General features: G+C 41.3%; 1 protein-coding gene across 8 annotated transcripts in view; it reads right to left on the reverse strand.

Moving 5' to 3' along the window:
- Window positions 1–1,291: 1,291 nt before the first annotated feature.
- The window catches only part of LOC111245418 (membralin), a 73,932-nt gene continuing 56,650 nt past the window's right edge, over window positions 1,292–18,573 (reverse strand). For all 8 annotated transcript variants that reach the window (XM_022793769.2, XM_086979911.1, XM_086979909.1 and 5 more), the window contains 8 exons: window positions 17,496–17,649; window positions 16,500–16,725; window positions 15,760–15,983; window positions 13,292–13,349; window positions 5,594–5,810; window positions 3,916–4,015; window positions 3,289–3,702; window positions 1,292–3,051 (listed from right to left, as the gene is read on the reverse strand). In XM_022793769.2, coding sequence (XP_022649504.1) covers window positions 3,001–3,051; window positions 3,289–3,702; window positions 3,916–4,015; window positions 5,594–5,810; window positions 13,292–13,349; window positions 15,760–15,983; window positions 16,500–16,725; window positions 17,496–17,649 — 1,444 coding nt within the window. In that variant the 3' untranslated portion in view covers window positions 1,292–3,000. The remainder of the gene's footprint in view (window positions 3,052–3,288; window positions 3,703–3,915; window positions 4,016–5,593; window positions 5,811–13,291; window positions 13,350–15,759; window positions 15,984–16,499; window positions 16,726–17,495; window positions 17,650–18,573) is intronic.

The following is an 18,573-nucleotide window of genomic DNA, read 5'->3' on the forward strand; positions in this document are numbered from 1 at the left end:
CAATAAACCACGCTTACATAGTTGCTAGTCCGTACAACCGTAACCTGCACTAAAAGAATCTGCGTACGCCAAGGAGGACTATTAAAGATATACTTAAACAATGGCTCTCGTCTCTGCTTTTGCTTGATAGTCAGTCAATATATTTAAACAGCACCAACGGTCGTATTTTTTTCGAATAAATTAACTTAGCAAACGAGTTATTATCATTACCTAAGCTAGACCCCGAGTCGGCACCTGCTAGACGCATAGGCCATCATAGCATTTACATACTTGAAAATTATAAGCCCTTCATCTATAGATAGAGATAACGATAGCAAGCAAATCTCACTGCCGACTGTCATGAACAAACTGGTAGACTATACTTGTATAGTGATGGGTTTTTTGGAATATGTAAAAGGGTAGAAAAAATATACACAGTAGCACGCGTCGTTGTGGCGACGAGGGCTATTGATGATAAGAAAATGTATGTTCAGTTAGTTCACGGTTATTAGAATACAGTGTCTTTTTCAGCTTGGTGTCGGTCGGGGTGCCGATGCTATTTTGAGTTGCGGTCCCGACTACTAGACCGATAATTTCCTAGACTGGCCCTTGAGAAGGCTACCGTCCTGTGATTTGGTATGGATCTGTTGACCTGCTTGGCACAGTGGACGTGAAACGCTATAAAAATGTAGTAATTACGATGTAGCGACGGCTGGTCTGCGGCTGTGACAAATGCTGAAGTCATCTCCTGCTAAGGTACTCATTCTGATAGACTGGCAGTTCTTCTGTGTTTTTGAGCCTTGTTATGCACGCCTATGGCTAGCAATGACGTTGTTCGATTATATCATAGTTGTGTTTACATTTGGTGTAACTTAATTTTGGTGAAGTCTATGCGAGGAACGACGAGTTGGTTTTCATCATAATTAAGTCATACAAGCTCGTCCGGATTGTAGGTTAAAGCATTTCTTGTTAAAGCAAAACTATGGAACAATAGGCCGAAAAGGTACAGTTACTATTGGTATAGCTACTCGGTGCCTAATGCCAGTTTAGGAAGTTCTAATTGAATAGTGCTTATTTTTTCACTCTATTTTTTGCTGCCCCTTCAGTTCCATGTCTTCTCTCATATATCTATACTCTCTAACGCAACAAATTCGACCCGGTTCAAAGACATCGCCCACAGAAGCTTAGTATTTTTCCGCCTCTCTACTTAACAACATTAAGGCCGTTTGTCTACAGATCCAGCCGTAGGAAATATATACATATTTATATGAACGCGCTATATCATACCAGATATTAAACGAAGGCACAGAAACAAGGTCAATCAGCGAACAACGTTAGGTCAGTCCATCCTTTATTTTTGCTTTTCTTTTTAATTATGAAGCAATTGTTTCTCGAAGTTATACAACGCCATCGTCAGACAAAGTCATTTGGAGCGTCCTTATTTCATTATAGCTATTGGCTCGTTTGCTCCATTTGATATCTACAAAAACACTACAATGGACAGCCCTTTTAACTACCCCCTACCCCCTCCCAGATCGCCGTGTTACTCATATATATATACAGCATGGTTAGATATTGCCCTTTTTTTGTAAGTCCTTGTTGGCTACCGGTTTCCAAGTTCGTATTAAGTAATAGTTTGCTGCCTAACACATATATGGTCCTGTATTGCGGAGACTATCTGCAGCAGTTGTTACGATCAAAGCCAATATCATAATGCTTGCCTGTTTCTCGATATTTCAGTTTTTTCTTTGTTAATATATATATATATATATATATATCCATCTAAGAACGGAAGGCCAAAACCCAGACCCATTATGGCTCGGTTTAGTTTTTGCTGCCTTTTGATTCCGATTAATGAATCGTTATAGTGTTTACCGATAACCAATAGGATTTCCCCATTGAAACAACAAAAACTAGCAGCATTGGTCATGTTATTCACCGATCGATCGTCAACCGCTTTAACAACTGCTCGAGAACAAATTTAACTTGGCGGGTTCGAAGGCTGGGTCCCGCCGTATTGATCCTTTTCCCAGGCTACCTGTGGAACAAGAAGGGTTTGGCCGTCTGAATTGATTCGGTCCTAGGCCAATTTCAAGTCAACAAACGCAAATTGATCACCGCCTCCACTGGGCAGACAGCGTTGGCCGCAATATAACAGAAGCCAGTTAAGCTATGCTTTCGATGACTTTTCGTGCAAACGGAAGATAAATCGTTTCCATACTAACAGTCCTATTCGTCGTTTTCTGCATAAGCATATCCACTTTTTTTTTTTTTTTGTTTTTGTGTATCGTTTTGACAGTTTGGTAGCTTACTAATGAATACTGCTCTCCATCACCTTCTATTCAGCTCCGACGCGTACTTTCCGACCACCGCTACCGTTAGAGAGTAGCGTTACTATTAACACTTCCCACAACTTTTATGATGTTCACCCGATTTTCCCATCAATTAACTTCTCGTAAAATCTAGTTTACACAAATTCCAGACGCCCGTCTCGCGTACGGGGTTTGCATCACCCTCCTATGGCTTGTTTCTTTTCGTCTTATCACGCCTACTTAACTCGGTTAATAATTAGCTAAAATAAATAGAGAATATGCACATACATTCGCCATGTAAATATATCTAAACATACTCGTTTCAGAAATCCCTAAACATTAAGCTAGCGTAGAGTACGTTGAAGTTTAAACGACAATATGAAACTGATGACGTTTATTGGAACGTTCTATATAAATGAATCGTACACATGCTTATATAACCTAAAAAAACAAGAGCAGTTTTTATATACAAGAGTCAGCGGACATCTTTAGAAGCTTTTGGAAGTGAAGCAATAATGAGCTGGGCCACCGCGTCGGTATTGTAGCTTGTTGCCTTTGCTGTTCTTCCTTTGTCAATCTATGGCAAGTTGACAAAAAATAATAGGGAAACGAAGAAGACATTACGAGACTCTGACGAAAGCCAGGCTTCTCTGAGTGTCAGCTGTCAACATTGCCCTAATCGTCGTCATCAACAAGCGGTCAACAAAGATCACTCTTGATCGCTAGTTTCGTTTGAGCTGCAACAGCCGCAAGAAGAGGCCTAAAAAATTTACGAAAATGAATTAGTAGGAACGATGGCAGGTCGAGGTGTGGCATAATCTAATGAATCTAATATCAACAGTTGACCAGCGCCTAGATTAGATTTCTAATAAACAATGAAAAATTTAAAAGCTAGAAAAAATGAATCATAAAAAATCGTATCGACTTAGTAACACGTCTAGTAATGGCCATATGTTCACTACTAATTCTTGAAAGCTGTTCCTTCACTATGCCGTACCTCAGCACTGCTGCACGAAAGCTTCCTGGTACGGTTGTTGCTGATGTCATTCTCGGGGTTTTGTTGTGTGTCAGTCGATACCTGACGCTGCTGATCAGATCTTCGATTATTCTGCGAGACGTCACTGTTGGCGTCCGGCATCATGTCTGCCGCGGGCTCGTTCTCTACCGCTGCCGATAGCCGCGAAGGCTCTTCGCTATCTGCGGAAGCGTCCACCCTTCGCGTCACTGTCACTCGAGCAGAAATCACAAACTGAGCTGGCGCCTGAGAGCTACCATTAGCATTAACAGAAACGGCTTGCGTCGGCATTCTCTCGTGGGAGGATAGCCGGCTCTCTGTCGCGGTGCCGTCTCCTTCGTAGGATCGAATAATGGCTGGCAGTTCGAATCGGTGATAGAAGTATGCCATCGAATGCTGGAAGATAATAATAGCCATTAAATAGCTAATATTAAAGTAGAAATATCCTTATCTTCCTACAACACAGCGCCTAACCTTGCGTTAGTCATGACCAGTAAAACTGAACCTGCAAACTACGCCTGCTAAGTGCCGGTTACACACCTATTGCCTATTAATAGGGAATTCCGTGGCTTTCATTAGCGACAAATAAAAGTGGGAAGAGAAGCTCACCAAGATAAAAAAGATAGATGTAAGCAGAGCGAGCCCACTGTACTGGCCGTTGAATCGATAATCGTAAGCATAAAACGCGAAGTGGTATAGGAAGAAAAATCTGCAACGTCAATAAACCCATTCAGAAAATACAGATGAGGTTATCGTTTTCTGGTTAGCAATCTCATCACCGTCCTAAGATTTTTTTTTGCTCTCTAGCGTTCAGAATTTGTTGGGCCTGGACAAACCTGTGTCTGGCAACACTTTCTGTGACATATGTTCTACACTGTGCCGACAGTAAACTGAAGTTCTTCGTAGGCGACGAAGCCTTGTTCATAAGCAGAAAAACACACAGAACAGGAGAAATATGCTGAAGTGCATTCGGTTTTATTCGAGTTGTATTGACCTTGGCTCAATCAGGCCAACAGTTCGCACTGTCATTTCAACGATGCTACCAACGTTGCCATTGCGTTTCGAAATTAAACCGCGTGCTCGAGGGACTTTCCGGGTTCTTAAGAGGCATCGGGACACAGGGGCTCCGCGGTGGCGGGTCGCTACGCAGGATGGAATTAGATGAGAAAACTAACTGATGGGCAGAACTTGGATACCGCACTCTGGCTTTGGAGATTCGAAAGATTAGGTCTGCTCCGGCCCGAGATTTTGTAGGCCAGAGCCTACCGAGAAACGATGAAGCATCTATGACCTCTTGTAACAAGCTACCCTTTAATATAGGCCGTTGACAAATGACGCCATCCGGCTAGGAATGCTCAATTCGTCGTCTAAGCTTTCGTCTTTCTATCTACCTCTCTCCTGGCTCTCTGCTCGGAAATAGACGGCCCAGGAAATTTGTCGACCTGAAGGGATGAAAAGTTGAAGCTAAATTGAGGTTTGCTCCTGCCCGCAGTCATTAGGCCGACGGAGACCCTGGAGCGAGGTTTCGTACGCCCTCAACCCTCCGGACGGATGTTGCGTGTTCCACATACAAAATCAGATTGCTCTACAAAACTAAGATCACTGAAGTACGTACTGAATTAGTCGAGTGAACAGAAATGCAGAAGCTTCAAACAGTACGCCTGGGCAAGACTGTCACGAGGCGACAGCAATAGATCGGGAACCGAGCCTGCCTTGCTCGATACAAAAGCGATGCACTTATAGCAGTAGATGAAGAAAAAAATTACGACTGAACTTATGTCGGCTTCCATAATGTCAATTAGTCTTTAGACTATTAGTAATTCGACGAAGAAACGAACAACTGGACGTTTCTAGAGCTGCCGTCAACGCTGCGTATGTCGTAGGGTAGCGGGAAAGAAGACGCCATGTTTCGAACGGTGTCTGCAATGCAACTCTCGAGGATCACATGTAGGCGAAAACGCTCTCGTGAGGAAGGTCTTATTTTCAGCTACTTCTTCATTGCGATACAGTTACAGTTTCATAAAATAGATTGCTTTATTGTTATCACAGAGAGATTGTAATGTTATATAGCCCTATGGAGCGTTAGTAAAATTTGCCATATTTCGATAGAATCTTAAGTATACGTTTTAAATTATATTGTAGCCATGGAAAGCGGAAGTAAAAAAAAAATAAAATAACTGCTTGGAAATTCGTTGGGGAAATAATATTTTAACTTTGAACAATTTTCCATATGATTGTGTAGCTTTATTGTTAGCAGTCATTATTTCTGTCACAGATATTCATATACCTCGGCCAGTGGCGTTTCGATATGGATGAGTGACAGCAGACGGCGTAGAAGTGGTCAGCGAGCCATACCACGAAAATGATCCCGAACGCCGTTGTGTAATCATTGAAGAATTCGCTCATTGTTGCCTCCATGCCAACCAAAGCTAAGACAACGGTAAACAATGGCGTTGTACGAAAACTACGGCCAGAGTTGAATTCAAGTAGATGTAATATCTCCACTGCAATTGTACGTACAGCAAGTAGACAATGACAAAATATTAAATCGGAAAATCTGTAAGGCAAACACCGTCGTTAAAGTAGAAACCTTAAAAAGGACACAAATCCAAGTATATATAAATGTGCAAAATCCCTTAAGTGTTATTAATAAAATTTTAAACCTACGCAAAACTCACTGCTGTTATAACAACTCATGGGAACAGCAGTAGAACCGTTTCGACCCTTGATCGTGTGAATATTTATATTGGTTTTTGCCTTCTTCTGGTCACAGCAAGCTTTTTTTGATAGCCTTTCGATATAAATGAAAGAGGCAACCAACCATATGCCAACAAAACACCCCATTCTTGAAAAGAGCTTTTACTGGCTTTTGTCTATACTATAAATCGAACAGTAAAAGGTTCAGTACGCATTGTTCCCTGCCTTCGAAAATATACTGCCGATGGACCGCACAGATAATTATTAGATCCTAATCCTAAGGAGACTAAGCTTTGTTGGCCAAAGCAACTGTAAAAATAGTCGCCATTCTATTGGTTGCAAGATTGCAATAGAGATCAGCCGAAGCCATGGTATCTACAGTGAACTTACTAAGACCAGATTGCAATTGCCGCTAACTTGGATTGGCGCGTAAGGCAAAGTGACGCAAACAACTGAGATAAAGGCTCTACCCACAATTCGGACTAAAGCATCGAATATAATGTAGATCCTTCAGACCAATTAACTCGATAAAGACCAACTTATCCCGCAAGCCGATTGCCCTTCGGGCTTTTCAAAATTCTATGGAATGTTTTTATTACATTGTGAACTACTGCTTTAAGTGAGCACAGAGGATATCGAGGCTCGACAGTTAAGTATGACTGTAGCATTGGCAAACTTAGCCACAAACACATTGGCAAACGTGCGGAGGGATCCATGATGATAGAAAGCAATGAACTGCAACATCTGCAGCATACGTACCTCAATGCCTTATCCAAAATAGTTGTTTTTTTACTAGAAATAGTTTCCAAAAATCATCCTCTAGTTATATGCGAGTCAGCAAATATAATTACTTTCATTTCAGTTTTTCATTGTATGCGTTATAATACGTGCAATCGTACGTCATAGTAAAATATGTACCCGTTAAGTTAATTAGGATGTCTTTATTTCAAAACAACATTGCGCATAATCTAAACGGCTTTGCCGATAGACACTGTCATTTGTGGCCAAACAAACGCGCTGAATTACGTGCTCAGGTCTTAGTGTGAGCCCAACATGGGCGCCAGATTGTTCTCGCTTTTTCTATGATGGGTCAGCAGATTTTTTATGAAGTTCCTAGGGATCGAGCGATTTTCGACTCGGGCGGACATGCGTACTGATATAATTTTGATTCAATCAGTGACAAACGAGAGTAAGCATGGACAACAGCTGACACTTATTTATCGGTTTTTTTTTTGAGATAATTTTAAACGAAGAAGACATCTCTCCCAGTGTCGTTGAAAGATGACATTGGAATTGGCATCTAGCTGGGTCGAGTCTGGGTTCTCTGTCCTCCTATAGCAAAAGTACTAAACATGCACTATTGTTATGTAGAAAATCCGTAACGTTGCCTGACCAGCTTGGGCGTATAGTTCAGGATCACTTGCGTATTTATCAAGTTAGAGGATTTCTTTATTGTACTGTTAGGTAATATTATTTCTATGGGATATTAATATACCATCTATTTTACTCCTGACCAATTACGCTGATACTAATAAATACGCAGAAACCATATACATAGCTTAATAACCAGGCAGTATGTCCCCGTCGAACTGAAGCCACCCCCGTATTTGTTGCGACGCTTATCATGTTAATCTCTTGATTATTACGCTGCGTTTCGCCTCTCTGTATCAAAAAAATGGACAGTAGCTACGGCGGTTGCTAACGCCCGAATAAAGCTGTATATAATTAATAATTAAATGACAGCTTAGTAATAATTATTAGTAAAATAGGTTCAGGATAAAAAAAAAACGAAGTTAATTGGCCTGACAAGCTTCTGAAGCGGTGTTTTTTTTCGAAATTTTCGATCATGCAGTACGCTATAAGTCTCCTAACTTATTGATAGTCGCACAGTAATATGCAGGTACATATGTACGGTACAGGATACCACCTGAATCTCTGCATCGGCAAGACCCAGTTAAGATGTCGTAAGCCTTCACCAAGAAGAAACAAAGTGAGCTCTTCTTTCTATACTGTCGCCCCTGTTCTAAATATCTAAGTGAGATACAGAGACTGAATGACTGAGACAGGCAAGGATAACAGAAGATCACCAGTCCCTGAGCAAGCAAATAGAACAGCCAGCAACAATTAGTCGCTCGGGCCTCGCCCTCCGCTCGTCGTTGAACTGATTCCTCAATCGGCCTTCGACTAGCATCGAACAATGTACAGCTAGTAGGAACAACAGCGGAGCAATCATTGGGCTGACTTGGGAGCGAGCCGAAACCGATTTCGCTGACGAGTAGAGGACCAGTTCGGTAATGTACTTAGGCAGGGAGCTATTGCTCCTGTTTAGGACCCATCGGGATCACAATGTCAAAGGGCGAGAGACTGAGGGGGAAAAGGGTCGGCAAGTTAGACGCATTGCTATAACCACCATGACCGTTACGTTGCTACGACGACTACTACCCATCACTACTGTTATTATTATTATTATTATTATTATTATTATCATTATTACAAGAAACACTAATCCCAACTTGATTAAAACAGAATCAGCCAGCATCCCTTAATCCAATAGTCCCCCAGTTTGCTGCGGCCCACGCGTTCCGGCTTCCGCGTGGCATTCTCGCAGTTATCCTCATGGTCATACTAGCCAAAAGGCATCGAGCCATACTGGGCTACGCAGTGGCCAGCCAACATTACAGGCTCGCACAAGCTGGTATCCGGACGACAAAAGAAAAGAATGACAGGGAGACTATCGAATGAAAATGTTAGCGCCCCATAACGACAGCACGGGTTCCAGTATTAAGAGCTAGTCCTGGTGTTGGCTATACAGCCGTTAAGCCAGATTGCCTCTAAGAACATCATTATTGCTTAGATGAAAGTAGATAAATTAAAGTCAAGACAAAAAATCGACAATAGAAAAAAAAAACAGGGAACAATAAGATCTAACTGCTAGCGATCGTTCACCTGTAAAAATTATCGATGTGTTAGATTTTGACCCATTTAGGTGGTGAAACGTGTCTTAATCCTAATGCAGTAATATGGTCTACCTAGATATTATTCATTTTCGAAATGCAGTTTGGCCAACGATACTACGCCATAGGTGCTTGCTCTTTAGCATCCCCGCTAGACACGTTATAGACTGAAGCACTATTATCACTATATAGCTAAGGGATAGCGAGTCGATACTAGACCCGACGAAGGGGAAAATGCCAAAAAAATAAAACAAAAATCTCAAGGACCTGGATCGAACCGTCGAACTTGCTCTGTTTTGCCCCGCCCACGGTGGCCCAGAGATTTCTCTTAGAAATTTCTGCAGCTCTATATGTTTCTGTTCCAGACAAACCACCCGCACCAGTAGGTTCGACTGGATTCAGTTAATTTACTCTCGACAGATAATGGATCCTCTCGCTAGACTATTAGCTACCTCGCGCAACGGCAAGCATGGTAACCGGCGTAACCATAACGTTATCTATTTACGTCGTACCGTCACGCCTGCAAAAATGAGATCTAGACATTGCCTGGATTCGTTCCCACCTTCTTAAACGACTATTCCTTTGATCTTATACCCGTGTAAGGGTCATTTTGTCATAGCATGCAAATTGGAAAGCCCCTCTCATGGCCTTAATCGTTGACATCAGGCGATCCGATTCAACAAAAAAAAAACACTAACTTTAGTGGAGGCTTATCAGATATTATACCTAATATTACCGGTTTCAGTTGCCATTCGGGGTGATTTTAACTTTTCAGAGTTCAGAATCGGATAGCTGAACTTTGTTTACCTTTCTGCTTACATCATTACGATGTTACTAGCTTGAGCGAGACAGCCTTAGCAACTACAGCTTATATATCCACAAGAGAAAGGCAACAGTTGCGTCCTGGTTCAGTATCGAATGCGTATTTCACCAACACACAGTATCAATGACAGTAATTAGTTACTGTATTAACAGATAATAGCTACACAAATTGTAAATAACACCATAATAACATGTTGTTTACAATTGGCCTAAAAAGAACACTTTTCCTTTGATTCGTTCCCGGCATTACAAAGCTATTGGCTGTAGTCAACTCTGTTCCGTCCTGTGGCCCCAGAGCGGCCAATAATAATGAAATTACAGCTTTATCCATCACTACACAAGGCCTGTCGAGCGTCAGAGAAAACATCATCAAATACCATCCAGCTACCAAAGGCTTTACGGTTTCGCTCTATTTATTTCTTGTTTCCTACTCTTAGTTCCTACATATTTCCCAACCCCTAATTCCCAATGGACACGAAAGCCAGCTTCGGTCCTAGGAGTACCGGTGGACAACACCGTCTTCGTTGGTACTACCGCTACGGGAGACTGGGATTTTGATCCGCATCCTTTTCAGGCCATCTTGTCCGATTCGGTTCATTGGTACTTAGCTGGCTATTCGTTAGTATAAAAGGGAATTCGCCCCCCCCAGCTATATATACATAATCTTGTCGGGTTTTTCGATCGCCTTGATCTCGCCTGGCAATAGCCTGTTGTTGGATACGTGAACTGCGAACTTTCATCGTCTCATTGCTATACAAGCACAATTGATTTGGCGGCCTCGGGTGGATTTCACATATATGTGAACTTTTCTAAGAGCTCCAAGCCAGCTTTTTGTAATGATAAGAATGAAATAGGAGGCAGACGTAAAGTATCCGATGCCGTAACATAGGATCCGGCTACAGAAGCCGCTAACAACAAACTAATAGGAGCTCCGGTCGGACACTTGCTTCCCAAGGCATCTGCCAATCTTTTCAGTTTACCCTTTACGTCGGCGTTAAAAAAAAAGAAGGAAGTTAGCTTTTCCTACAGGGAAGATCCCTTAACCGCTTTGGTGACTAACTGCTTGTTGCTGCCGCATGTCTCAGCTAGCGTGGTACGTGCTATGCATTCACTGGCCCTGGGGCATCCGAATCGACCTGAGTCCCGCCCACTTTTTAGCTCCTCTCCTTCACGCCTCCAAAACAGCCGCCCCCTGTATCATCGCTTCTATCTCGTATCGCTATTACCGGCGTCATCGTCAGCGACGCCCAGACCATTCATCCTACGCCTCGATAGATTTGATGTCATTATCGTTCCTCCCATTGGCCATCAACAACTATATGGCCAACAATGTGGGGAAGCAGCGACTAAAAAAAAATAAGTAGAATCGCTATTGCAGCGTCATTCATCGACTACTGACCAGATGTTATTCAACGTTTAACGTTACACAAGGCGCTGAGCTGTGACTCCGACAAGAGGCTAACCGATCTACTTACCGGTCGAAGGCTGACAACAGATTGATACTGAAATAAGCGTACGATGCAAACGGAGCTCATACTATAACCCCTAGACTAGAAATCGGTCCAAACTCCTTGTCGCTGGACCGTCGGATGGCTGGTATAAAGGGGGTTTCTTTTGAATAAGACACAATATCTTATGTTTGAAAGCTTGCTATTACTTGGGGTAGCCGTCGGTGTATTCTCAGTGGTAGTAGAAGTAGGAGACACCGCGCTCGGTTGCAGTGGCGCAATATGGGTCTGCTATGATCACCTAACTATGGCCCACGGGAATGATAATCTTACTGAGCTGGGCTTGGAAAGACGCTCCCGCTTTGATTCAGCTCACTGTTCATTGGCTCTGAGGCGCCACCCAGTGCGACAAAGAATATATGGGTCGAATAATGTCAACTGGTCAGGGCTAGCTACAGGAAACGAGCTGGACTAGACTCAAAGGTCACCCGAACGGCCAGTAGCAACAACAGTCCATAATCACCATCGGATAGCAAATATGCTTTATGTGGGGATTACTTGTATTGCTACTGCTATGGTTGCTAGCAGTTTGAATAACCAACGTGGGACTTGTCCTGCCGTTCGCCGAGCTCTAGCCATGTCTTGAACTAGTCCATGACATAGTTAATAAGCCGCCAGTAATGCACATAGAGGAGGCTCAATTCTTTCGGCCTTGTTCGTGCGGGTACAGCCAAAGCTTATCACTGTGGAAGCGTGTGCGAACATGTAAGTGCGAGTCGAAGGCGTGGGGCTAAACGGGACGAGCCTGTAGCGACAGATTGCACGACATGGCCTGCATGCTATAACCGATGGAGGCAAATTTAAGTAAGTGACGATCGGTCGGGAAAGGGGGAGTAAACGTGACATTTTCAATCTGACAGTTAGTTTGTCTCTCACGAGACCTCAAAAAAGTTCAGCTTTTCTTATAAAACAACAGGGAAGGTGTACGAAGAAGTGTTTCCTTAATTGTTTTACCGACGCTAGCATTTCAGTTAGCGCTCGGGCCTCTACATGTAATGCAAGTAAATCTTCCTCATAGTTTGGATACCTCAGAACTGACGGCTTTCATAACCAGGTTTCGGTGGGACAGAAGTAACCCGCTTCATGCAGGCGACGCCTTCGAAAACGGGCAGTGTTTACAGTGGCTGCAGGCATACGGCAGGCCATAGGCTGACAGGCATCTTACTGTTGAACGAACAACTTCTTTTCGAAGTTGCAGCTAGTTGGGCTAAGAGACAAGTTGTTGAATCGTAAAAGAAAGGCGATACGAAACATCCAGGCGCTTCCTGGAGTTGCTGGTGCCGCTACATAGAAAAGGGCGTTAGATGTGGTCCCCATAGGATAATACGTTACCAATGCACTTGAATATGCATAACCAGGACACGTAGGCAGCATGCCCAGCGACTTGGTGGGAAATGCATGCCATGGATCGTGCACTTTGTAGAAGTAGTCCCGGCTTGCTGGGTGCAAGGATAAACTGTGAATACGAATTAGATTTGAGAGATGGAGAAAGATATTTATTGGTAATTGAGACGGAATTAACATTGCGCACCGTAGTGGCACACAGACGCTGTGCCGATTTTCAAAGGTTGACAGCTGGTGTAACACTTCATCGTATTGCCGCACGCTTCTCAGCCGCAAGTTTGGTCTAATTAGTAAACCTACTAGCCCGCGTACGATTTTCACAAATATATAGGGAACGGTATTTTTAGTTAAATGCTACACCAGTTCTGAACTATATTTTTCTGAGTAGCAGAAATAGCTAGCTGCTACGACTCTATATAATAACATGGTCTCGAACACTGTGACATGAACCGATAAAAGCAAAGGCACAGAAATATATTTCCTTTTCCTTTGTCCACTTTTTCTACCTTTTCAACTTTTCCTAAACATAGTTTCATTTTGTCTAGCATTCACTAAATATAAGACGATTCAACTTCTCCGAATTTACGCTATTATGTAGAAAAGCTATTTTCTATCGTAATACCGAGTCAAAAGACGGTCGAAGTACGCTACGCGACTTACCTATGAGCGTGAAGATTTGGTGATGAGTATATCTCATTAGCATTGATATTGACAGTGTCTGTGAATAAAAAAGCACAAAAGATAATTGTGAGTGAAACTTCGAATAGAAACTACAGGTTCAGCAAAGCAAATACTCGGCGATGGTCGCTTACGTCGTTAGGCGTGAAGCCTCCTAGCAGCAAGTCTTGTCGCCTAACGGAGAACACCGAAAACATACAGCTTGTAGAAGACTTTTGTAATAATTACTAGACTCTAATTGATTTTAATAGTATAATATTTCGCAAAACAGAAAAACAGTTTCCTATATAATTGCAGACGACAGTAACATGTATTTTGTACATTGAGGACGTGTGCCGGGCCATTTTGGAAACAAAAGCTTCATTACACGTGGCTAATCCGTGATAATTTAAATATTCCCTTCCGACCTTATTTATCCATATCCATATTTACCTTTTCATATTCGGTACCAATTCAATTTTGCTATTTGCCGGGGCCGAAAAACTATCAAAGCCGCTTTTGAAGGAACACAACCGTGGATTGGCCGATTAGGCAATTTGCAGTCGTAAGATCATTGGCAGGTATTTTGAGTGGAGTATATTCAAAAATTGCACTCCATACATTGAGTGAAGTCTACAACGAGCAGCGACTTTTGACTACCTTTTAATAAGCTCGCCACTTCACGCAGCCACAATGACAGGTGACGAAAAAATGTGTCTTTTTAGCCTTTTCGGTATAAAGCAACAAAATGAATGGATAGCTTTGAGAGATACACCTAAGCACCATGTTAAGCTAGATTCACATCTGATTAAGGCATCTTTTGCGTTTTTCGGACCGAGGAGCGCTTGCAAAAAAAATACACGGTCAACAAAGACTTCTATATGGCCTAATTACCTCGAGTGTACGGGGCTAAGAAACAGAAAAGGCCCGATAGACTAGGTCAGTCATCTTTCTCCTCTCCGCTCTAGTTATTCAAGTAGGAATCATCTGCGTTCACAGTATAGTTTGGACCTCGCGCCTTTAGACCTTCTCTCATTGCTGGCGAACTAAATTTATAGCAGCATATTTGATAAAAAAGAGAGCGCTAAAACCTACTAAACTTCTCAATGCCAGGGCTAAAAAGGTCTCGGGAAATGGAGTAAACAAACTGGTTGGGAGATGGAACAAGGTCACATAATAGATTTATTTACTGCTAGAGGTCAGGTGAAACGCTACGCCGTTTGTTATATAAACAATTGTTTTACTTATGTACCAATATTATAAATTATAATATGCCCAAAAAGTAGTAAGGATGACCGAAAGCAAATAAGCGTATTTTCTGTACAGTTAACTATCCTGTGAAATAACGGAACATCAAAATACTCGTCATTTTCTTTTTTTTTTTTCGAATAACGTTTTATAACTTTAGTTTTCCTAGAGAAAAAATTGTAAATCTAATAAGCAACAATCTGTCTACAATAATTGCAAAAATAGCTATAAGTACTGCTTGCCAAAAGGTAACGCTCCATAGTATATCTAAAGATCAATCATATTGGTCTGATTTCAATTTAGCGTTGACCATTTAGTCCGCATCCCAAAACCCAAAAAAAAAAAAAAATACAAACGATTCTATCGAGTTATCCCCATGTCGCTTCGAGTCGGATTATCACTTGTGACTACTAGCAGAGAGCTTAAGTAAGCCGGCCATTAAAAACGAAATGGTTTTAGCAGCAGTAAATATCGTTTAATACCCAAGGTGCTTCATTTTTAAGAAAGGAGTTAATATGTTAGTATATTTTTAGATTTTCCATCTTCTTGAAATCAAGCTAAGAATAGCTGTTGGAGATCTGAGAATCTGCCATTTTAAATGGGTTAACATCAACTGCGTGAAATTTACATAGCGACGCACACAATAGACACGAAAAATATATGTATTTCACGTTTGAGAACGGTAGACCAGTGTCAAAATGTAAAGGCAACTAAAAAAAACTATCAGAATATTACGACCCTACACTGGCACATCCGTACGAAAGCTTGTCCTACTCTGCCCATAATTGTAAATTTAACAATTTCAGCCAAACTACATCGCAGCCTATGTAAAGCTGCTGAACTTATGTATATGGTGATTTATTTCGAGAGAAGTAGGCCCATCCGTTACGGAGAATTTTTGCGAAGTCAAATAGAACGGACCAGATGCCTTCGATGATGATGATGAAACGATAAATCGAACGTTCCCTTTGCTAAACATAGCGTTTCTGCTCTATTATATAGTCCTCGCTCCTTCTCGTTTGATATCGGATATACATTTCAAGGTTTGGCTTACAAGCAAAGTCCGATCATCGGAATTGTCGGTCGAGTAACATGATTTGACTGCATTTTAATATAATAATAATCTATCAATTTTTTACATATATGAGCAAGTAAGCTGCAAATCATCACTCGCATGTATCAAAAGGTGCCTAGAAAGTTTTAAGTTAGAACAGTCAACGTACAAATATGATCATGACTAGAGCAGCAGTTATATAACTTGTCCTCGTGGTCCACATTGTAACAAAACGAAAATGTTCCCCAGTAACAACGTTTTTCACGAAGCCCTTATTATCCTCGCGCTCAGCCAATCGTTTTAGCGAACTCATCAGAATATCTCCATAACCCAGAAGATAACGTAAGACAAATCGGCTCACAGAGTCGCCGAAGCAGGCATCGGAATCCGAATCTGTAACGCAAAAAGATATACATATATATATATATATATATATATAAAAGTAGAAATTAAAGTGAAAGAGAAATTACGTATAAAATAAAAAGTTGTTTGAAACAGGTTCATATTAAAGAGCTATATTAGTAAGATCCTGAGGGTATCATTGAAAACATAAGCTAATATGACAAAAGGAACGGTCGATAATGTTCCGATGGACAATATTATAAAATATGTTATGTATATAAGTAATTAAAATAATTAGTCATTTCGAGTACGTATTCAAAACCTTAACTTAATAACTTACATGGAGGAAATATCGCTGACGATAGATAATGATCATAACCAGTATATCATGCCTCCACTTTAGATTTTGACAAAACTGCAAATCTTACTAGAATGCTCTTTCTGCCCAAGGATATATCAGCCAATCAGCAATTATAAACGTTTACGAACTTCCGAAGACGATATAAGTAATTTTTTCAATAATAGCAAGCACTGCGGGAAGAGCAGAAGGGGAAAGGTTTAACTTACTGAGAGTGACGTGGTAAACGGGAACGTTAAGTTTACTTCGCGTAGCTGGAGCGAGTCGTAGCATGCCGTAATCAAGGCTGTATTCGACGATGGCTTCTTCTGAGGGCCATACCCCTCGTCTATAGCGTTCAAATTCTTGTAAGGCCATGCGTAGCTCTGATACCTCTGTTAAGTTGCCTTCGATATGCGATAGTAGAATGGAACGCTGGCTAATGCCAAGTAGATCCTGAAACAATATATCAGGACCATAGGTTTACCATTCGTTAGTGAACACTGACTTGAAAAGTTAAAGGAGAAGGATGGCCAAGTGGTTGTAGATACCATTTGCGGTTGGTCAACAAAGTAGCTTATATCGGCATATCCGTATTTAAGTAAGCTATTGAACTGTGATCATGTAACATCTATTCTATAATAACGTTTCAAGATATTAACATACGCTATTTGTTGTTAGCGAACTCATCGCTCTATAGTATAATTTGAGTTCTAGTCGAGTGAAGTAAATAGACCAGATGTCTATTCTATGTGTCTATAAAGTGAATTTCCTGAAACCTAACGTGACCCACGAATAAGTATAGTTAGCTCATAATCCCATATGGTATCAAAAAGGCCCAGTTGCCACATGCACATGTGATACATAATAAGACAGTAGTGCCAATAAGAAATCCTAACTTCAACACGACCCTTCAAATGCATGAATTAACCTATTAAAAATCCCATCAATAAATTATGAAGAAAAAAGCCTACACAAGAGGAGAACACAGATAGCGTATTGTTTAACAAAGCGGATCAATGGATATGAGATGCTAAGGCTCCCACTATCGACCAGAACTACATATTTATTTAGCAAGTTCGTAAGGCTCTCGTGATAACCTAGTAACCTATTTGTCTCTTAGGGACACGTTGTGGTCTAGGTTGGAACCCAGGCATAGACATAGACATTGAAGGCTCTGATGGAACGGGACGTAAACTCGGAACATAAAGATTTCTAAGGCTCACCTTTGGTATCGAGAACGTGGAATCTTTTTTGGCCTCACTGGATTCTTCGCGCATCTTGCCTGTGACGGCACTAAAAATTTGGCCTAGAGAAAACGTGTAGTCGTGATCTTTGTCCTGTTTATCCGCGTTCATGATACGCTCCACTTCAGACATGCTATTTGTATATAATAAACACAAACAGAGACCAGGTAAACAAATCGTTCGAGCATTGTTAGACCAAGTAACACAGGATACAATCAAACTTGGATTGGCAATGATTATATTGGTTTGTACATACACGTATTTTTTGCATAAGAGCGCACAGGTAACAAGGTCTCGTGTCTCAAACCGTATCTTTACTTCAGTCTATCAATCACTTACCTCGGATTCATGCTTCCGGATTAACTGTTTCCTTTATGAAAAAATCTTATCAACTATCTTTTCATGTTTGATATATTAGCCTACATGAAATACGTAGAAAGAGCGTACTTAATATACCGAGTGAAAGGGGCAATACCTCGAAGGGAAATGCACGACCATTTTGACTTTCAAATGGGCAGTTACGAACGGGACCGACAAAATCAACACTTGTTCGTTCTGTTAAAGATTTCCACCAAGACTGAAGTCATCGATTCCTTTTTATGCCTCGACTTTTCATAGTTCTTGACGAAACGGAACGCCCAAGGAGAGCATGTCATGTTTTGCTTAACATTTTAAGCAAACACTTTACGACAGTTCTCTGCTTTTAAATCATTAAGTTCTCCCGCTAAAACCTTCAGTGGCTGCCGACAAAAATGAACAGCTTTGTGGACCCGCCTACGGATGTAAAGCGCATAACTTTGTTTCCCTTTTCATGGCTCGCAACAAGTTTTACAAGTTCGCCAAGTACTTCATGCTACAAGAGTTACTGATCACGACAATATTTAACCATGAACTTTGTTTATAGAAAAAAAAATACATAGACGAAAAACTTCTCCGTTAATCGTCGCACTATAATTATTTCACTATCAATGTCATAGATGCTAGAAAAGAAAATTTATTTTACAAAAAATTTGCTCAAATCGAACTTCATACTGCCGTGCATTGAGGGAGTTTGGCT

Source organism: Varroa destructor, unplaced genomic scaffold (assembly GCF_002443255.2).
Source record: "Varroa destructor unplaced genomic scaffold, Vdes_3.0 BEIS01000002.1, whole genome shotgun sequence".
Taxonomy (NCBI): domain Eukaryota; kingdom Metazoa; phylum Arthropoda; class Arachnida; order Mesostigmata; family Varroidae; genus Varroa; species Varroa destructor.